Here is a 22,854-nt window from a genome sequence, read left to right on the forward strand (position 1 = left end):
CATTTCCAACTTCATCATCTTTCAAATAATGCCCTATACACCAAAATTCAGGCCGCTGATATGTATTATAGAGAGTAGTGGCCCCAAAATTGACCCATGGGGAATAGTACTGTATATTTCTTACCCATCTGAAAAACTGTTGAGCACTGCTCTATTTTCCATCCCTTAAACATTTTTGTATATATGCTGCCACTAATTCTTCAATCCCTCGGGCTTTAATTTTGATAACAAGTACATTATGTGGCCGTTTCAAAATGCCTTTTAAAAGAATATCAAGTGCATTACCGTTATCAATCTTTTCCACCATTTCAAAGAATTTATCAACTTAATCAAATATGATGTGCCATTAACAAATCTGTGCTGATTTTCTTTTATTAGCCCATGTTTCCAAATGCCAATTTATTTTGTCCCAGATGACTAACTCTGAAAGTTTCCTTAGCAATGAAGTTGCTGGTTTCTGCTTGGTCCCTCTTTTAGAGGGATGTAATATTTACAATCCCCCAACAAGGACAACTTATGCACAAAATCTCCTTTGACACAGCTGGGATAAAACCCAAATCCAAGAAAGAGTTGAAGTGTGAACACTTCTCTTTTGAACATATTTTGACATATACAAAATTAGAAATCACTTTAAAAGATCATTTATTCATCGGTAATTTCACATTTTTAGCTTTTTTTATATTTTGCAATCAATACACAGAGGATAAAACTTTAAAAATGGCAATTATCTTTTATTGTACATTTCATAGTGAAGGGTTGAAACTTACAATTATATTTTCCAGAAGCTTGACCATGAAAACATTAGTTTATCTGTTTAGACAAAAGATAATAAAGTTCACTAAGCCTTTCCCTTCATTCGGGCAATGTAAAAAATTGCTGGTAAAAGTGTATTTGGTGCAGTACCTATGGATTTGTAATGGCGTTTATGAATATCATGAATTAATACACAGGTCATCATTATAAATTAAAAGGTGCTACAGAACTCAGAACAGAAAATAAAATTGGGCTAATATCTGAAACAAACTGAGGCATGGACATTTTTCAACATGAAAACCATTCTGGTAATTTATTTCCACTTTCAAAATATACTACTTCATTATTAAAAGAGCAAGCACATATCAATGCTTCTTTTAAATAAATGTTCATTCACATAAAAACTGAACAATATTTATAAGGTATGTCAATTGCTATTTAATCATCTGAGTCTTCAGCTTGATCTCGTGAACGGAAAGGTAATGTGGTCTGTCCTCTTTCAGGGTCATGCATACGAAGGATTCTAATTAGGTGACTGGACGGCAAAGAACTGAAAGAAAACATTAAAAAAAATGCAAGTTAATGAAACAACACTCCAGCAACTATAAAGAAATGTTTCCTTTAGCTAATGCTACTGTTGTTATCTTCAGACTTCATCATAAATGCCCGTCTGGATGACTTTCCATCCTCCACCCTCCATAAACTTAAACTCATCTACTTCTTTGCTGCTGTTACCCAATCCTACACCAAGTCCAATTCACTCATCAACTCTGTCCTCATAGATTTGCACTGTTTTTGGGTGACCCAATTTCAAAATTCTCATGCTCAGGCTTAAATTTCTTTTAGGGTAGCAATGACAAAGTCCCAGTGACTTTTTTGTTCCCCTTAGGCACTATACAAATGTCATATTAGAAAAATTCAGGCATAAGGAAATATGGAGAGATGAATACAAAGTCTTAATCAAGGGTTTGATAAAATGTAATGACTTGATGTGTGTACTATTTCCATATAATCCGTTTTTGGCATTTTATGAGTGATGATTTTGTACGGCAGCCTGGCTGACAAGTAACTTCTCTATGAAATATTAGAAGAAATGAATTTAAATTGTGTTTCCTCCAAAAGCTTGGGAAGTTAAAGATCTACAATGATAGTACAATAAATTACTAAGAACTTCAGATAATGACAAGTACAGAAGCATTCTGACTTGGCAAAAGATTATCAGTAATGAAAAAGGTCAAAATTTGAGGATGAGGATATATGGCTATTGTAATCAAAAGAAAATTGAGTGGAAGCAAGCCCGCATGGCATATAACCACCTTCTTTTCCACATTCCTCCTCAGTTGAAGCTGACAGAGCTTATCAACTGTTCAACTAACTGTTAGCAATTAATGTACAAAGGAACAATGTTTATTTCCACATTACTGCATACAGACATGGGGAGGTTAAGTTAAGGTCAGTCATGCCAAATTTTGAGGCATTATCTATAGGTGTAGTGACAAAAACTTAGAGTCACAGAGCAATACAGCATGGAAACAAGCCCTTTGGCCTAACCGGTCTGTGCCGACCATGGTGCCCTCCCAGCTAGTCCCAATTGCCAATGTGTGGCCCAATAGAGTAAAACTTGATTTGTTTCAATAAAGCCATGAGAAATGTTTCATGTGGAAATTAAATCAAAGATTGCTTTTCCAGAAGAGTTTCAAACTCAAAGTGATTTCACCTTCAATGTCTGCAAGAATGCAGCAAAACTTACAGCTGGCTTTGCAAACTGAAGAAGGGAGATCAATAAATTGGACAACCAATTCAGCATTCAGGTAATTTAATGAAGTGCTGATTTTCAGTTGATTGAAGTTTGTGCCAACAATTTTGGCCATTTTCATATCTGCAAAATTTTAACAAATAGAGCTTGAAAAAGTTGCAACTGTCTCAGACATTTTCTCAACTCAAGGATGCAAAGTGTAGTATGAATCAGTTGGTTGTTTGGGTACTCATGCCTAACCTTTCATAGCCATGTGACAAACTCAATTTTTACATTCCAACAAACTAAAATTTACAATGGTTGCATTTAATTTAGAACACGCATATGTTATACTATATACATACATATTACATACATATATTTTATATATGTGTGTGTGTGCATGTGTATGTATGTATTCAAAGTCAAGTCAGGACACTTATGAGCAGTCACTGAACAATATAATGGTTCTTGAATCAGCAGAAATGGAGGTGAGTGATGCAAGTAGACTAATCAATGATTTGATCAATAATTGTAATTTAAAACACATTCAAAACTGGAAATTGATACCAATAAAGAACAGCAAATTCAGTGGACACCAGTAGGGGAAGTTGTTTTCGTGTCCACATCATTTCATATTTTAACTGCCAAATTATTTGTAACACATGTTGTTATCCCTGATCTTCTGAATCACAAACAGAATGCGTTAAATACAGTTGGCCATTCAGCTCATTGTGACTGCGCCAGCTCCCTGCAAAAGCAACTCAATTAGTCCCACGTACCCACCTTTTCCCCATTGTCCTGCAATTCTTTTCTCTTCAGATAATTATCCAATTCTCTTTTGAAAGCCATCATTGAACACACATTCACCACAATCTCAGCCAATGCATTTTAAATTCTAACCACTCGATGTGTATAAAAGACTTCCTTGATATAATCCATGGTCCATCTTAAAATCTTGTCTGCCCATTCTTAACTTTTCCAACAATTGGAAGAGTTCCTCTAAGCTCTGTCCAGACCTCTGGTGATTTTGAACACTTCTGCCAAATCTCCTCTCAATCTTGTCTTCTCTAAGGAGAACCCCTGCTTCTCCAATCTATCAATAACTGAAGTCTCTCATCCCTGGAACCACTGCACCTTCTAGTGTCTTCACAAATGCTTTCTGAAGTATGGTGTCTAGAATTCCAACTGAGGCCAAATCAATGTTTTTTAAACATTCACCAAACATTCTTTTGCTTTATACTCTATGGGGGGAATTTTCCTATCCCGCCTGCCACAGGAATTGTAGTGGGCAGGATGCAGACCATGCAAAGTTCCATTGGCCCAGACGGAATTTTTTGGTCTTGGGATGAACGCGGCCGGAAAATCCTGCCCTAGGTCTGTATAAAGTAGAGAACCTTATGTGATTTTAACCATTTCTTAAATGAGCCCTGCCATCTTTAGTAGTTACTACTCATATAGTCCCAGGTCCCTCATTTCCTGGCAGCCCCATAAAAATTTTATCCTTTATTTTGTATCACTGTTCCTAGTTTCTCCTACTGAAACGATCAATATCCACCAATTGTTCCCCTATTGACCCGTGATCCACCTCATTCCCCAGAACCAGACTCATCAATAAGAACATAAGACCTAAGAGCAGGAGTGGGCCATCTGGCCCCTTGAGCCTGCTCTGCCATTCAATAAGATCATGGCTGATCTTTTCGTGGACTCAGCTCCACCCGCTCACCATAACCCTTATTTCCTTTACTGTTCAAAACTTTATCTAAGCTTGCCTTAAAAACATACAATGAGGTAGCCTCAACTGCTTCACTGGGCAGGGAATTCTACAGATTCACAACCCATTGTGTGAAGAAGTTCCTCCTCAACTCAGTCCTAAATCTGCTTCCCTTTATTTTGAGGCTATGCCAGTGGAAACAACTTCCCTGCTTCTATCTTATCTATTCCCTTCATAATCTTATATGTTTCTATACGATCTCTCCTCATTCTTCTGAATTCCAATGAGTATAGACCCAATATACTCAGTCTCTCCTCACAAGCAAACCCTCTCAACTCCGGAATCAACCTACTGAATCTCCTCTGCATCCCCTCCAGTACCAGTATATCCTTTCCCAAGTAAGGAGACCAAAACTGTACACCGTACTCTTTGTGTGGCCTCACCAGCACCTTATACAACTGCAACATAACCTCGCTGTTTTTAAACTCCATTCCTCTAGCAATAAAAGGACAAAAATTCCATTTGCTTTCTTAATAACCTGCTGCTCCTGCAAGCCAACTCCTTGAGATTGCTGCACAAGAACACCCAGGTCCCTCAGCACAGCAGCATGCTGCAATTTTTTTACCATTTACATAACAGTCCATTTTGCTGTTATTCCTACCAAAATGGATGATCTCACATTTACCAACCTTGTACTCCATCTGCCAGACCCTCACCCACTCACTTAGACTATCTATATCCCTTTGCATCCTCTGCGCACTTTGCTCTGCCACTCATCTTAGTGTCATCTGCAAATTTTGATATACTACACTTGGTCCCAAATTCCAAATCATCTATGTAAATCGTAAACAATTGCAGTCTCAACACTGAACCCTGAGGCACACCACTAGTCATCGATCACCAACCAGAAAAACCCCCCTTTTACCCCCACTCTTTGCTTTCTATTAGTTAACCAATCCTGTATTCGTGCTAATACATTACCTGTAACACCATGCATCTTTATCTCATGCAGCAGTCTTTGGTGCGGCACCTTGTCAAATGCCTTCTGGAAATCCAGATTCACCACCTTCACAGGATCCCCACTCTCCACTGTGCACGTAATGTTCTCAAAGACTTCCACCAAATCAGTCAAACACGACCTTCCCTTCATGAAGCCATGCTGCATCTTACCAATGGGATAATTTATATCCAGACGTTTTGCTATTTTTTCCTTGATGATAGTTTCAAGCACTTTCCCTACTACAGAAGTTAAGCTAACCAGCCTATGGTTACCCGCCTTTTGTCTACCTCCTTTTTTAAGCAGAAACATCAATTTACTGTTTTCTAATCTGTGGGAACCATCCAGAGGCCAGCAAATTTTGGTAAATTATCACTAATACATTTGCTATTTCTCCTGCCATCTCTTTTAGTATCCTGGGGTGCATTTCATCAGGACCAGGTGACCTGTCTACCTTTGGCCCCATTAACTTGCCCAACACTACCTCTTTCGTGATAATGGTAGTTTCTAGGTCCTCAGCTGCCACAGCCTCCCTGCCATCAATTTTTGGCATGTTATTAGTGTCTTCCACTGATACAAGATTGACACAAAATACCTGTCCAATGCCTCAGCCATTTCCTCATTTCCAGTTATTACATCCCCCTTCTCATCCTCTAAAGGACCAATGTTTACTTCAGCCACTCTTTTTCATTTCATATATTTGTAGAAACTTTTGCCATCTGTTTTTATACTCTGAGCCAGTTTATTCTTATATTCCATCTTACTTTTGTTTATAGTTTTCTTCGTGGCTTTCTGCTGACATTTAAAGATTTCGCAATCCTCTAGGTTCCCACTAATCTTTGCCACTTTGTATGCATTTTCTTTCAATTTGATACTCTCCTTTATTTCCTTAGATATCCATGGCTGATTATCTCTTTTTCTACAGTCCTTCCTTAATCACTGGTATATACAATGCCTCTTTCATTGTTCAGTAAGAAGTCTCACACACCAGAATAAAGTCCAACAGGTTTATATGGTATCATTAGCTTTCAGAGCACTGCTCCTTCATTGTTGGACTGGAAACATAGTAATTAGAAAATTCTTCTGAATGCACTTTGTGATCTCTTCCCCCATCATTAATATCCTCACTTAAACAGCATTCTAGCAGCATGTTTTCAATTTAGCATTTAAATACCAGAGCTTATGTGAATAGTGCAGCCTTTCTTTTTGTTTCAGCATGGTTATTATGCATGCTTAGCTACTTCAGCCTCTGCCTATTCTGACTTCCTTGCTAAATCCCATTTGCTTTTGCAAAGTTGGGTGGAGTAATTGTAGATTGGGGTTTGCAAAATGCTAGGGAAAAAGCATTGCATGGTCCCTTTAAAAGGTGGTGCTTTTTCTACGCTTAGAAAGAATATAGAGAGTGCCAAACTGAAATATTTGTATTGAAGGCCAAGCAGCAGTTTTTACCAAGACAACAAGCTTTTGAATTTAGCCAATTTGAATCAGGCACTTAGGTATCAAGAACCTATTTAAATCTGATGGTTTTGACAACCTAGTACCAATTCTACTGTGGGAAATACTGATATGTCAACACAGGTATAAAGAAGGGGACAGTGGACAAAAAGAGAGAGCAACTGCCACCTCCCAGAGATAACAACTCTCAATTCTCTCTGGAAAGAGAGAATCACTGGCTCTCATAGCTTCATCTATGTTTTAGAGAAAGCATCATCTAGATAGCAAAGGTACCAAAGAAGAAAGAAGTTCCAGACAGAAGAATCAACAGAGGAGGCCCAGAATATTCTAGAAAACACAAAATCTGGTTGTAATTTAGAGAGTGACTAAATTCTACTTTTGTTAATGAGTGGGAATTGTATTTACTGGTATAGCATACCATTAGAATCTTATTTTATTTGGAAATAGTCGATAGTTAGAAGGCTTGTTAATAGTTTAGTTTAGTTTATTTATTTATCTAACTAACAGTGTACAAATTATGTATTGATTTTAGAGTTTGTGCCAGGGATTTAACCATTAGAACTCGCTGAAAAGCAGGTCACATCACATTACACGCTCTTTAAAGATTATATGGCGAGGTACTCCTTTGGGTATTTTGATGTTAGTTCTCAGGGAGGAGGCATGGGGGTGGAAAATCAACCTCCACTTTATAATATTGCCATTTCCCTCTCCCAACTCTCCTGCCCATTGCTTTATTCTCCCACAATCAATCCCACGTTTTCTATCCCTTCACCACTTGCCAATCACTGCATCCTGCTCACCACCTCCCTCTCTCAATACTTCACTAGTCGCTTCCCGACACAACAGTATTTGCCTCCTCCCTCTCCCATCCCTGCCCTTGCTACGTCCCTCTTCAGACCCTGCCACTTGCTGCTTCCCCCTCGTGACGACGCCCCTCACTGCCGACCACTTGACCCTCACTTCTCACTGCTTCCCTCTTCCGAACCTCTCCCTCACCACTCCTTATGATCCTCTCCCTTGATGCTGCCACCTCCCAAACCTCTCTTTCCCTCTTCTGACCCTCACCCTGCCATGTCCCACTTGCAACCTCCTTCTCCCAACCTTACCATGCACCACCTCCCTCCCCTGAACCTCAGGCTTGCTACTTTCCTCGCCCACGCCATTCAATTCCCCCAGGTTGCCACCCCACTAAAAATCGACCATGCGCAATTTCCCTCTCCTGATCCTCTTGCAAGCCCACTCTCTGAACAGCAAGTTAGTAACAATAGCAAATTCGTTCCGTAGCAAGTGGAAACAGGTTTTTTGGGCCAGTCAAGGCAGCCAATAGATTTTTAACGTAAAAATTTCAGGTCAGGAATGTAGCATACCATTTTTACAAGCTTTGCTTTAGGGAAGTGGTTTCTGTTTAGCATGTTTTAATTCAGCACACCTGTTTTAAAGGACATATTAGGAATGCTAAACAATAAATAGCTTTATTCAGATAATTAAAGTTTTACAAGGTTCTGGGCCAAGTGCTGGAAAATGGGATTAGAATGGTTAGGTGGCTTGTCTTTGACTGCGCAGGCACAATGGGCTGAAGGGTCTTTTTCTGTGCTGTATACTTCTAATACTCTATTATAACTACTCTACAGCTTTTTCACCCCTCTAATTTCTTTGCAAACTTATTCCTCTATATCTTTTTGATGATCCAGCAGCAGTTTTAACTTAAATGTTATATTAATGCTGGTGGAAATTGAAAAATATAAAATCAGAAGTGATAGCAGATTATTGACCTGGCAAGGAGATTGGCCAAGTAGCCCGAGAGAGTAACACTAATGGGGAGGTACCTGAATTGTCCCACAAGAGTCTACGTTGGGGTTACAATATTTATTAACGGCTTGGATGGTGGGATAGGTGGTCACATATCCAACCTGCTAATAACAGAAAGGTAGACAGTAAAGTAGATGGAAGTATAAAATTACAGAGGCATATAAATAGCTAAAGTGAATGGAAAAACCTGTAGAACAAAGGCAAATATGAGGTCATCCACTTTGCACCTAAAAAAGATAGAACAGGGAACTTCCTAAATGGTGAAAAGTTGGAAGGAATGGTGGCTCAAAGACACCAGGGAGTCCAGACACACAGGTCATGAAAATAAGTAACAAAACAAATGGAAAGCTGGCCTTTATAGTGTATTGTGGGCAGAAGTTAGGTTTCAGCTATACAGATCCCAGGTTATCCCACACCTGGAGTACCGGCAGCATCCACTCCTCAAGAAAGGATATACTGGACTTGGAGAGAGTGTAGCATAGGTTTATAAGAATTATGCCTGGATTCCAAGGATTAAGTTAAAAGCAACAATTACATAAACAAGGGCTGTATTCCCTGGAATTTAGAAGTTAAATTTTTGATTGAAGTTTTCACATATTAAAGGGAATAGATAGTTGATGGAGAAGAATAATTTCCACTGAGTGTGGAGTCTAGGACTCTGGGACATAGTCTAAAAGTTAGAGCCAGAGTAAAATTGAGAAATATTTCTACAGCTGAAGGGTGTAAAAATTTGGAACACTCTCCCACAAACCATAATTGATGCAGGATCAATTGAAAATTTTAAGCCTGAGATTTTTGTTATCCTAAGATATCAAGGACCAAGGAGATATGGAGGTAAATCATGAATTATTCTGATCTCATTGAACAATGGACCAAACTCGAAGGTCTAAGTTACAGTAAAATATAATCAAATGACTACTTTTAATATGCACATCCACTTCACACGGAAACATGTAAAGTTCACACAAGAATAGAGTACATACCTCATGTTCTGTGGAGTAAGGAAGATGAACTGACGGTAACGCTGGGAATTAGCCACCTTTAACATCATGTCCATAGAAATCCTACGATTAACCATATCCTACAATATGAATGGGAATATAAATACTGATATAAAATAGGTTCACAAGAACAACATTTAGCTCCATATTTAGCCGTTTAATACTGCAACACATTCATAACAGCAAATAAAAGGAAAGCTGTGAAATAGTGGAGCCCCTTCATATGTAGAAACAAAATCTCAAATGAATAACTAAACTAACCTTTGTTAAAGAATTTATAGCTTACAAATCAAATACAATATAAAATAAACACATCTATATATTGTATTATAAATATATATTATTTATAGCACACCGATTATCCCTTTATCTCTATGGCTGGAAGTAATCAATTGTCAGACTTGCCTGAAGACTGAAAGAAAATAAGTATCTAATTTGCATGCATCTACTGTAACTATAGGTAAAAATCAAAAAACCCTCACATCACAAATATGGTAGGTTGTCAATTGGTTTAAAAAGTCAGAAGTCTGTCTTTCTAAACATTGTAGCTAGAACTCGTGTAACTAATCGTAGATGTATACTTCATTGTTGAATTTTAGAACTGCTCTTTGTTTGGTATTAAATTAAAAATACTGCATCCATCATGCACAAGGAGTTGCAACAGATGGCAAATGGTTATATTTTACAGCCACACAGTTTAGGTTGACTTTGAGGAACCAAACCACGAAGCAGAATTTTTTCACAGAGACCTTTCTCAACTCTGTGGCATTTAATCTTAAACCAAGAACATAACTCACACTTCTATCAAATAAGTGCTTCTCTTACATACAATAGAACAAACAACGTTAAGGAGGCAAATCGTGGATTTGATTGAAGATTTTGTTGGCTGTTGTCAAAACTCTGTCAGTCACTTTCACCTCCTCTCCAGAGAAATACATAACTAACAAGGTGTAAATGTGACCCAACTTTGTCTGCAGAGCAACATTTCCAGGTCTGCAGGACTTTAGGTGAAGAGATGTATTTAACTCCACAATTCCTGGACCAGTCTGTACAGTGTTGAGTGACAAGGGGGAGGATCAGGAGTTGACAGACTAATTGCCTGCTCACAAGTTACAATCCTTATTTGGACTGTGCTCAGTGTGCACATTTTCTTCCCTCATAGGCCCAGCTGATTCAAGTTTCTTTGCTAAGGGGCGGGAGCCATTTTCTGGATAAACGATTTGTTACATTTCATCCAGAATATCACAGAGCAAATTATGATTAGTGAAAGGAAAAGCTCTTCCTCTGATAGATTTTGACAATTAGTCAAGACATAGTTCAAGTTACTGTGAAAGCAATATTTTAAGCTTGTGAATTTCAGACAAAAGAAACAAGTCCAAGACTCTGAATGTAAGGTTTGCCAACCATCTTGCATTCTTTCCATAAGTCTCAATAAAGTGGCTCAACAAGAATTGACCAAGCAGGAATTGTCAGTCTCAGCTGGATTCATTTTGGACACTCTCTTGTTGAATTGCTTGTGTGTGTGATCAATTGCCAGTAAGGTCTATCTGAAGGAATAAGTTCAACTAGACACCCCAAACTGGACCATAAATCAACAATAAATTAATTGACTGATCTACAGAATTGTGCAACTTGATATTTAAGCAAACACAAGGAGGTTTAGTGGTACAGGCACTTACAGTTGTAAAAATGGAAGATCACACGGGGTCCAAAGAATAATTTCATCAAACGGTCATTTTTCTCTTATAAAAAACATTGCTAAGCTATGGACAGTTTCACAATTAGGAGAATTAACAATAATACAGAATATTAAAGGCTGAACATGATACAATCTTGACCCCAGTGGTTCTACTCACTATTGAAGTACAAGAGAAGCTTTTTAAAACAAATCTAAAACCTGTCAGCATACCAACCATTTGGCCAGACAGCCTGGAACATTAACTCCATTGGTTAGATTGCATGTTAAAAATAAAAGAAAACTCCAGTACATTCATGCTCCAGGAGCAGACTGCCAAAGTTAAAAAATGACAAGTTGTGATAAATATTACTGTGCGAAAGATTGGCTGAGCCCAAACATAAGCATACCATGTAAACATCAAACTCATCTAGACAACGGAAAGGAGATTCCATGGTGTCCCACAGTGAAAGGATGAAACACACAGTTGAGAATGAACGTTCACCACCAGAAAGCGATCGCATGTCACTGAGTGCTGCCTTGTCTCCCTCTCCAGGTTGAACCTTTAATAAATCAAGAGGATGAAACACAAATAAGTTCAACAAAAATAATAGAAGGATAAAAAACAATTAAATAAGGAACTCTTGCAAGCAGCTCAAATCTTGAGCAAAATAGATGCCAAGCAACATAACCCTTGCTGGGAAAAAAAAACTGGCCTAAAGATAATATTCCCATGTAAAAGAAACTTCAATTTGCTTGGCATCTCAAGCATCCCTGTTCAATTAAAAGGATTTTTTTTCTTCCCCAAAGTTCTGCAGGATCGTTGCAAAATGAACATCTTCGCGAACAACTGAAAAGAAAAGGCATTGTTATGTGGCTTTTCGATGATCATTTTTCTCATTGCTGTAAGTATTTAAATATGCAGAATGTTAGTGGGCGTTGCTGCTCAGTAAACTGAAATAGCCTGCAGTTAAGCAAGTATTCCCTTTCAAGAAAATGCATTTTCTCCTGCCCAACATTCTTCATTATTTTTAGTTTACTACTTTTCGTTCTTCCTTTGAGATTTGTCAACTTCCTGACAAAAGGGCTTAAAAGCAGAAGTGTTTGAGGATTTATTTACATTTGCACTATATTGCATTAAGCACTTTGCACCATCAGCCACCTGACCCATACTTTGTCTCACGACTAAAAATTCCTAAACATCTATATAATTCCCATAGTGTTAAAGTTAGAACCAACAGATTTAATAATTGCCAAATGGAACTATAGGGCCTGACATCCATTAGTCTCTAAAGTAAACATTATTCTCAGTTCTATCAGTCCAAAGAGGAAAGCAATGGCTCCATGTGTGAATCATTTCACTAGTTCAGACCCAAAATGATGGGTGTTTGGAATTTTTCTCTGGCTTAAAATCAGTCAATAGCCATGGCAATCAAACAATTAGGAAATCTGCTATATACAGATGAAAGCTGTCCAAGACAGCGAACAAAAAAATTCTGATCAATAGGCAAATTTTTTTCCAAAATTTCAAGTGTGTTGCTTAGCTGAAATTCAAACAAAAGGGAATTAATTTCATAGTTGTAACATAACAAGATGCAACAAGCACTTGTCACACCGCCCACTTAAAAATGTCTTAATGCCAGGTTAAATCATAAGTTTAATTTATTAATCATCCTCAAATAATTCATAGCAAGCAAAAACTTACAGAATAACATTTTAAAAATGCATCAATTCAAATACAGTATCCAGCGTTGCTTTGGTGCCCTCTATTGACTAAAGCCCATCTCTTTTAGATATTACGTAACACCATGGGTGAGATTCTCTGGTCTCTCAGAGTGGCAACATGCTGTTTGCTGGTGACGGGATTCTCTGATCCTGCCGCTGTCAATGGGACTTCCCAGCGAAGGCATCGTAAGCCACAGGGAAACCCGTGGCAGGGGATGTGCCACCAGTGGGAGTAGAGAATCCTGCCAGTGTGAACAGCTGGCGAATTCTGGTTTAAAGCACAAGCAGGTACGCCCTCTGGTCTCTCTTCTCAACCTTATAGCTATGGCAAGGGCAAGATTAGTCAAAAACAATGTAATGATTTATTTTAATACTCAATTATATGGATAACGGAACTCGAGGAACTAATTTCCTAACTACAGGAACCAGAGGACAAAAGTTAGCCTGTATTCTTTTAAAAATAAATTATATTAACTGTGTGAATACTGGAACACACTACTGCACAGCAGATTTAGTAGACAGCTTCAACTGAAGCTTCCATACTTTCCTTGGGTGAAAGCCAATATGTAATTAAAGACTGAGCCCTATAAGAGAGTTTAGAAAAAAACTGTAACTATCAAAAGAGTCTGAAAACCAGAGTGAGTTTGGCACTACAATTTTCCTCCATACTCAACTGTTTTGGCAGTCAGGGAGGACAGGTTGTGAGGAAGGAGAGCCAGCTGCAGAGTGCTCGGGTGCCATTGCACAAGTGCCCCATCTGCAGTGCAGTAGGTGATTTTCTTTCCTACCCATGAGGCAACATGGGCCACCAGCATCAGGATCCACCTGATTAATCCCCTGTCACAACCTTCTCCACAGCCAACCACTTCCGTAGCCCTACCCTGCACGTTCCCCTTCCTCTTTGTCGGTCTTCCCCGGTCTGCCTATCACCCTGCTTGCCAATCAGTCCCAACCCTTGCATACCTCCCCCCACAGAGCTCTCCTCCCCTGTATACCAACCCTCACCTGCAGAGTCCCACCCCGTTGGCACTGCTCCTGACACAGTTACTTCACTTTTAATTAACAGTGCCACTTGATTTAAATTAAAAAAAACTTAGAAAATAGCAGTAGACCTTCGAGCCTGCTCCGGCAATCAAAATGATCATGGCTAATCCTCTATCTCAATCCCATACTCCTACAATCTCCTCCTTGATGCCTTTACAGTCCAGAAACCTATCTATTTCCTTTTCAAATGTGAGTTGAGAGAATAAGTCTTTCCTCATCTCAGTCCTAAATGCCCTACTCCATATCCTAATACTATGACCACTTGTTCTACCCAACCCCCATCCCCAGCAAAAAGAAACAGCATCCCTGTATCCAGTCTGCCAGTCCTGTCTGAATTCTATTTCTTTAAATAAGATCCTCTCTTATTTTTCTAAATTCCAGTGACTACAGGCCTAGTCAATAAAGTGCAACATCCTTAGCGACAATTGGGAATCCCTGGCTCAAGACTATTCGAAGTAGAAGAAAAGCTTCCAGGAAAGAGCTGAACACAGATTTTAATTGCTGAGAGCAAGCTGAAGTCAAGCATCAACAGTGAAAGGAGTACATGGCAACCCCAAGCATCCCACTCACTCCTCCAACCAACATGTGCCCCACCTGAGAGAAGTTCATGCATTGGACTCGACAGCCACCTGAGAACTCATTTTTAGTGTGGAAGCAAGTCATCCTCTACTCTGAGGGATTGTCTAAGAAGTCAATCCAATATCTCCTTGTACGACAATCCTGCCATCACAGGAATCAATCTGATGAAACCTTCACTGCACTCCCCTCCACAGCAGACATATCCTTTCCTGGGTTAGGAGGCCAAAATTGCATACAATCTTCAACGGTGGGAAGAATAGTGAAGGCAGGTTTATAGTTTAGGTCAGACCTTCCACATTGTTGGGATGCTTCAAAGCCCTTCACAGCCAATGAAGCAGTTTAAAGTGCAGTCACTGTTTCAGGGTCCCAAAGGCTGCAGTGGGATAAAGTGAATAGATCGCCTGACTTGGTGTTGTTGACTGAGGGATCAATATTGGCCAGCTCAGAAAGAGGGCCCCAACACTTTTCAGTGCCATGGAACATTTTTTCAAGCACCTGCAGCACAGCCTCAGTACTGTACTAAATTGTCAGCCTAGATTATGACCAGAATTCTCCCAAAAAATTCCAGGTGTCGAATTTGGATGAAAACTAGAGTAATTTATGATGGTATTTTCAGTGGGAAGAGAATTCCCACGCTCTGTATGCTGCAGAGGCCACCAGCATGCGGAGCTGGCTACTGCTCATGTACCCATCTGTCAGTGTCGAGATTGGCGCTTGTGCAGTGGACCTGCACAGATAGCCTCCCGATCGCTGGCCAGCCTTACAATCCCTACAACACTGGTTCTCCCCTCCACTTCTCCACGGCCCAATCACTGGCCCACAACCATTCCCAGAACCAGTGACGATTTGATCTCCAGCCCTTTTCCATCAATTCAAACCCCTCCACCCGCAGTGCCGAACCCCCTCCCCCCAAAAGCAGGCTGACCATTCCCACCCCCATTGATCTCCCCCTAGGCCATGTCCCCAGCTCGCCCCACCCCCCTGCAGTGCCCCCAGGCCCCACTCCCTTCACACTGCCCGATGTCTGGTGGACAGTGCCAAGGTGTCCCTGGGCATGGGCACTGTCTCATAGGCAGTGCCAGGGTGCCCATGCCAAGGGGGCACCAACTCCCCGATTGCACACCCCCCTTCACTCTAGTGGGGTCTCCAGTTAGTTCCCCAAAAGTGAGGAGCCATTCTAAACCCTGCTGGATTGAAAAACTCCTGGCAGAATGAGAAATGCCATCGGGCCTGGAGAATTCAGTCCTGGATCCAATAATGACATTTAAGTTAGATTACAAATAGATTAAAATCACTTATCTGGTCTTCCTGCCTTTTTTCTGCATAGTCCTGACTGCACCTGCTTTCCGGCGGTGGGAAAAGCAGACGGGACGCATGCGCAAATCCTGCAAATTGATGCACGTGTGCATCTCCCAACCTGACCCACCAAAACATTTGCAAGTCAGAATGGGAGAATCAGCTGCTACATTTCTGCTTTTGCCCTGGATCTGTAGAGCTATCTCCTTTATATTTGTATAAAAAAAAGTCAGTTCTAAATAACTTACGGCAATTGAAAGTGTTGCATTCTTATGATCGAAGCTCATTTTCCCATGGTAGCCTCGCTGGGAAAGCATAGAATCAAAATAGTACTTGCAGCGAAGAGAAATGTACCTATTTAATTCAAGCACAAAATGCAAATAATATTACTGATGCTTCCATGATACAGCAGATACAAAACATATGGGGCCCTTCAATTATTCCTCTAAGGAGTACATTAACAGATTGCTAGAACTAACTGCAAGTTTCATAAATATTTTGGGGTTTATGCAAGAGGCATCACCATACTATCACAAAACATTTATCTCTGGATTTTGTCATTTTCTCCATTTTATTTTCAGCTCCAGGAAGCAATCACCTTTAGGAGCTACTACAGAAAAGTGGGAAAAATCAAGCCCAAAAGAACAGTAGATATTGAAAGTCTGAGCCTATATAATATTTGTGATGTGGAGTAGCCAGTGTTGGACTCACCTGATGAAGCAGCAGCCTCTGAAAGCTCATGATTCCAAATAAACCTGTTGGACTTTAACCTGATGCTGTGAGACTTCTAACTATAATATTTGTGGTCTCCTTCTGCACTGTAGGGATTCTATGATTCACAGTTTATTGTTTCATATTTCTACATCTCATTTGAGTACTTGCACGTCATGATAAAAGCAAGGCAATTTTGCACTTCAACAAAGTAATTGCAGAATTAGCTTGGTAATCTCCATCATTAGTATTGATTTAGAAGAGTGAGAAGCAACTTGATTGAAACGTACAATATCCTTAGGGGTCTTGACAGGGTGGATGTGCAGAAGATGTCTGCCCTTGAGGGAGAATCTAGAACTAGGAGTTGCTGTTTAAAAATAAGAGGTCACCCATTTTAAAAAAAAGATGCAGCAAAATATTCTCTTTTAGAGGGCTGTGAGGCTTTGGGACTCTTTCTGAAAAGCTGGTGGAAGTAGAGTCTTCCACTATATTTAAGATGAGAGGTGACATGTCACCACGTTATAGTCCAACAGGTTTATGTAAAATCACAAGTTTTCAGAGTGCTCTTCCTTCATCAGGTGAAATAAAGAGAAATGTACCTATTTCACCTGACCAAGGAGCAGCATTCCAAAAGCTTGTGATTTCAAATAAACTTAAAGGGACGATAACCTGGTGTTGTGTGACATCTCATCTTGTCCACCTCAGTCCAACACCGGCATTTCCACATCAGGAATATTTAAAGTGGAAATGAATAGATTCTTGGCAAACAAGAGGGTTGGCTAGATGCAGGTTGGAGATTACTATCAGATCAGTTATCTTCTGTTTTTAATTCCAGATTTCCAGCATTTTTCTTTCATTGTTTGGTCGTTGGCATACATCACGTCAACAACAATTTTTTTTATTCTTTTACAGGACATCACTGGTTAGACCAGCATTTTTATTGCCCTCAAGGTGATGGTGATTTCTTGAACCATTGCAGTCCATGTGGTGTAAGCACATCCACAGTGCGGTCACTGTCACCAACCCTCTCTGTTGCCTCATAAGAAAACACAATTACGTGTTTTCAAACTCGATTTGCTTTTCACAAGTCCTTGCTGGCTGTCCGTTCATCCACACTTGCCCAAGTGGTATCATTTTGCACGAGATTACCATTTCTAAAAGCTTTCCAATATCAAGGTTAAGCTAATTGATTTGCAGTTGTCAGGTCAATTCTTGCACCCTTTTTCTGAACAAAGGTGCAAGGTTTGCAATTTTCTTGTCCTCTGCACCACTCTTACGTCAATGAAGAATTGAAAGACTATTACCTTTGTTTTCATTATTTCCTTACATCCCTCAGCAACCTTGGATACATTGTTGGAATGGAAGCAAACTTGGTGGCCTTTTCTGTTCTATCCTTCATTGTTTTATAATATTCTAAACTTCTTCAGGACAATTTTTTTAAATTGAGTAAGTAATATAAAACTATTATGCAGTTAAATTATGGAAATACAATAGCCAATTTGCTCATAAAGTGCTGTACTGAAAATAGGAATGCGATAAGTGAGCAAATAGGTTGAGAGTAAACTTAATGTCACAGGATCATCTGCATCTACCCAAGCAGTTAAAGCTGCAAATGAATGCATCATTCAAATGATAATTACCCTTATGCCTGCACCGAAGTTTCAGTCTGGATTACATGCACAAATTCTAGAGTAGGAATTGAATCTGCAACTTCGTGGCTCACTCAACTAACTAAATTGTCCAAACTATATGCATTAGTTATAACTAATAAATTAAAACATAAGGCGTAATCTTCCAAACCACTCTTTAAACACAATGATGGAGCCCCACATTTCTGGCCCAGACTTGCAAAACAGGCTTCTTCAGAAATGCAGAGTAGGCCTGTTTTTGTAGTCATTCCTTGTAGAACTAGCTCATTGACCCATAGTGTCTGGCCAGTGCAGATGGAGGCCATTCCGCCCATCGAGTTTGCATCAACTCTCTGAACGAGCATCACCACCCCCTGCCCTTTCCCTGTAACCCTGCGCATTTAACATGGCCAATCCACCTAAGTGCTCATCTTTGGACTGTGGGAGAAAACCATAGCACCCGGATGAAACCCACGCAGACACAGGGAAAGCTTGTAAATCATGGCCAGAACTGAACCCAAGTCCCTGGCGCTGTGAAGCAGCAGCGTTAACCACTACACCACCATGCTGCCTCATTGGTAGAAGCTGTTTAATGGCATTAGCTGCTGTGTTCTGGCAAGTCTTCCTTTACCAACACAATGAAAAACTTTGGAACATTTATTTAATTAGCTTTTCAGTGCATTGGTGAACAAGTAAAAGTGAGGGAAGCAAGTAAAATGGTTAGGATTGCAAGATCGGGATTCAGATGGAGGGGGGAACGAAGGGTGCAGGCGGAGGCGAGAGTTAAAGTGCTGGCGGCCAAGGGGGCAGGGTCAATCGGAGGAATGGGTTGGAGTCAAAAATGTGGGTGTCTGGAAGATGGATTCAGACGGTTGGGGGAGGGTGCAGCCAGTTGTATAGTTACCAAGGAGTTAGACCTGGATTTAATCTGCCTAATATGCCAGCAGTAAGTATTTTGGCAACGTAGTCAGAACCCTGTGAACTCTCCGTCAAGAGTTGGGAGACTATCAGAGGAGAGAAATGCCCATTCTAAGTTAAAACTTCTTAGGCAACTCCAATGGAGTCGTTGAGTTGAGATTTCAGAAGAGTCCCATAGCATGTTTTTCAGATATACCCAATTAGCAGCATCCAGAGATTGGAAGATCAGAGCTATTATTGCATACAATAGTGAAGAAAACCTAAACTCTGCGCAAGGCAAAGAAAAATTCAGTACAACTTCTAAGGAATACAATGGGTAGAAAATATGGTGCAGTCTTGTAAAGATCTGGTGAGACTCTGGATTAAATTCTCTACCTCCCTGGGCTTGTAGACCAAGATTAGTAAATACATTAAACAGGTATATCAGGTTTTGTGCATCACCCAAGATCCAGTTTGAGAGCTCATGTTTCTTCCAAGACTCAGATGACCACTGCGCACCAAGATGATGAGTACGTACAATGCCACAGTAACGAGTTTATGCAAAACTGCCAACTCAGGCGAAGGAAACTACAGCATATCTGAGCAGAACTCGAATCACCCTGTAAGCCTCACTAGAACAATGCAAGTGAAAAGATATTTCATTGAGGAATGAAATGTGCATCAGTTATGGCATTTAAAATAATGATACCAAATTAAATTAATCAGTTACCTCCTAAATATTTTATATGCTTTGTGTCTTTCCTCCATTATTTTATCAAGCAGCTGCATAAACTTCTTCAGGTTCTTAATTTGGCTTTTGACATTCTTGTATGTTTCCAAAACATCAAAGTACTGCCTGTTTAAAAAAAAGCAACAAAAAGTTGAATCAGTGTAAGCAAAGATGAAGTTTCAAGAAGACAGGTTCACCTGAACAATAGTAGGAACTCACAATTTGTTCTTGGATCTGATTGGAAAGGGAAATCAATCTATGCAACAGCATATGCTGCATTGTGATCCGATGCGAGGTGCTGCCTGTGTTGTTGTATGTGGCGCAGGTGTGGCCTATCCCCAAATCCTGTGCTGCGGCAGTGACTCAGGCCACCTTCAAATTTATCTGGAGATCAAAGATAGATCGCGTCTGGAGGGAGGCGATGCACAAATCTCCAGGGAACGGAGGGAAAAACATTCCCAACACTGCCCTCATCTTGATGGCCACCTTAGTGTGCGGTTGCATCAAGCTGTGCGTAGATCCTTGGTACACGAACAGCAAATGCCACTACTTTTTGAGGTTCTACCTGTCCCAAATGTTGCGCAGGATGGATCTGGCCACACTGCTGCGGAACGCTCCAAGTAGTTGGACCGTACCGCAGCACCTGTCCTTCGTGGAGAAATTTTTCTGCAAACACACCTTTGACCACATGATGATTAAACAGTGGTCAGTGCGTAACGTCCTGAAGGCCCTGAGAGAAAAGGAGATGGTGGATCCTGTCGCATGGTTCCCTGAGCAGACTAAGTGTCATCTGGCAGAACACCTCATCACCAGAACTCACAAACAAGCACCAAGATCTGGCTTGGCTGGTGGTGAGAAGGGCACTCCCCATCAGATCCTCTACGCATGCTCGAGGTCTGAACATCACTGCACGCTGCCCTCGAAGTGGCTGCGGGGCTGATGAGACAGTCTCACACCTCCTTGTGGAATGTGCCTTTGCAAAGAAGGTCTGGAGTGAGATGCAGTGGTATTTGTCGAGGTTTGTCCCGAGCAGCTTCGTGACGCAGGATTCTGTGTTCTACGGGCTGTTTCCGGGGACGCACACCGAGACAAATGTCAACTGCTGCTGGAGGGTAATCAACTTGGCGAAGGATGCATTTTGGTCCGCCCAAAACTCGCTGGTCTACCAGTTGAAAGAACTGTCCTCGACAGACTGGCACATTCCAAGGTCCAGGACTACGTGCTGAGGGACTCACTGAAGCTTGGGGCAGCCACCACAAAGGCACAATGGGGAAAGGCCACGCTATAAGGCCTTTTAACGGAGGCAGACCGAGGGCCTGAGAACTGCAGAATACCCTCGGCCTGCGTAACTGTGTGCCAATCTGAGAAATAATGGCACACAGTAAATTTTGAGGCATGTATATAGTTTTAAGTTTTGAAATGTAATGACTGTAATTTGTATAGGACTGTAAAAATGTTTTTATTCTGCACTGTTTGCAATTTATAGACATGTAGGTTTGCAATGGTTTAATTGAGATTTTTATGAATAAAGTATATTTTTGAAATAGCACTAAATTTGCCTATTATTTTCACTTAGAAAAGATATTGCACCATAAGATTCAACATATCCATTGGTAAATAGTTGTCAACATCAATTTCAGCTTTGTATTGTGGAAATGATTTAAGCTCTGGTTCTTCAGTAATTATGAGCAATTTTTTCTGAATCAGAATTTCACGGCTGACTAATACTCTGCAAGAAAACATTTTGCCACTGCAAGTTTTCAATATTTTACTCTGAATCTCAAGATCCTATCAAACAAGTGGGAAACTGAGCCATGGGCTCTTGCCAGAATTTGCCCATAATTTTCGTCTTAAAGATACTCCACCCTTAACAAACCACTTCTCCCAGGTTGCCACCAAGATCAAATATTAACGGTATTTAAAATATTAATTTTTGCACTTGCATCCATAAACACTGTTGTAATTTATAAACATGGCAGCTGATTTGCACACGGCAAAGTCTGACAAACAAGCATGAGATAATGACCAGATAATCTCACTGATGTGAGAAATTAGTATTGGTGAGGTTCTGGGAAGAACTCAAGTTATTATTCTTCAGACTGTGTCATGGGGTCTTATGCCCCATCTGAGAAGGGGGATGGAATCTAGATTTAGCACCGCATCCAAAAATATCAGCTGCAAACGTGTATAAATCCCTCAGTATTACAATGAAGTGTGAACCTGGGTTTTGTTCTCAAGTGGAAATTCAGGTCATAACTTTCTGATCGAGGTCCCGAGTTCTAATAATGAATTACAACTGATACAACATCATAATGGGGTAGAATTGCCCTTAGATTGAATGAAACGGAGTGGGGGAGGGGGACTGGGGAGGTGGCAGAACAACTATGAAAGAAATATACCTCATCAAATTTTATGCTAAAGTTACCTTGCAGCTTAATCACCTGCAAAATGGTCATTGTAATGCTGATGTATATTTCATCTTAAAACTTCAAAAGGCAACTTTTGCCAGGGTATTTGAGACTCTATCCTAACGTTGTGCTGAAGTTACTGACATAGCTGCCCAAGAATTTGTACTTCATGAGAAAGATAGGAATTAGGAACAGAAGTAGGTAATTCAGCCCTTCAATCCTGCTCCGCCATTCAATCAGATCATGGCTGATCTTTTCCTGGTGTCAAATCCAACAACTCCCTACCTGTTCCCCTTATCCCATTTTTAAAAAAAAATCAGAACTATATCTACCTCCTTTTTGAAACCATTTAATGATTCAGACTCCACCATGCAATGAGGCAGCGAGTGAAAATGGGTGATAAAGACTGAAAAGCAACATTTTGAATTTGGTGGGCTACTGGATGTTGGTGTAAAGCTTTAGCTTTCTAATATTGAGATAGTCAAAATACGCAACATTAAACAATGCAACAAGGTCATTTGGAAAGTGATAAGAAAAAACAGGAGCAACATATCCATGACATAAAACGTGTGGAAGAATAACAATACAGCAACAATGCCCATCACTGGAGTAGCCAAGCAGTTCAGCACCCTCACAAATGTGATAAAGAAGGATTAAATAAAAACACAAAATCTTGATATGATTAGTCTTGTACTTT

The 22,854-nt window shown here is 40.2% G+C and overlaps 1 protein-coding gene across 4 annotated transcripts in view; it reads right to left on the reverse strand.

Annotated features, from left to right (window-relative positions):
* Nucleotides 1-655: 655 nt before the first annotated feature.
* Nucleotides 656-22,854, reverse strand: part of LOC145344898 (structural maintenance of chromosomes protein 6-like) — a 92,651-nt gene continuing 70,452 nt past the window's right edge. For 3 of the 4 annotated variants that reach the window (XM_080192191.1, XM_080192189.1, XM_080192190.1), the window contains 5 exons: nucleotides 19,750-19,875; nucleotides 16,032-16,137; nucleotides 11,550-11,702; nucleotides 9,447-9,544; nucleotides 656-1,303 (listed from right to left, as the gene is read on the reverse strand). In XM_080192191.1, coding sequence (XP_080048317.1) covers nucleotides 1,192-1,303; nucleotides 9,447-9,544; nucleotides 11,550-11,702; nucleotides 16,032-16,137; nucleotides 19,750-19,875 — 595 coding nt within the window. In that variant the 3' untranslated portion in view covers nucleotides 656-1,191. Of the gene's footprint in view, nucleotides 1,304-8,480; nucleotides 8,568-9,446; nucleotides 9,545-11,549; nucleotides 11,703-16,031; nucleotides 16,138-19,749; nucleotides 19,876-22,854 lie in introns of all 4 variants that reach the window. The other variant, XR_013887002.1, reaches the window with a different exon arrangement.

Source organism: Carcharhinus amblyrhynchos, chromosome 7, assembly GCF_965287045.1.
Source record: "Carcharhinus amblyrhynchos chromosome 7, sCarAmb.v2.hapA, whole genome shotgun sequence".
Lineage (NCBI taxonomy): Eukaryota > Metazoa > Chordata > Chondrichthyes > Carcharhiniformes > Carcharhinidae > Carcharhinus > Carcharhinus amblyrhynchos.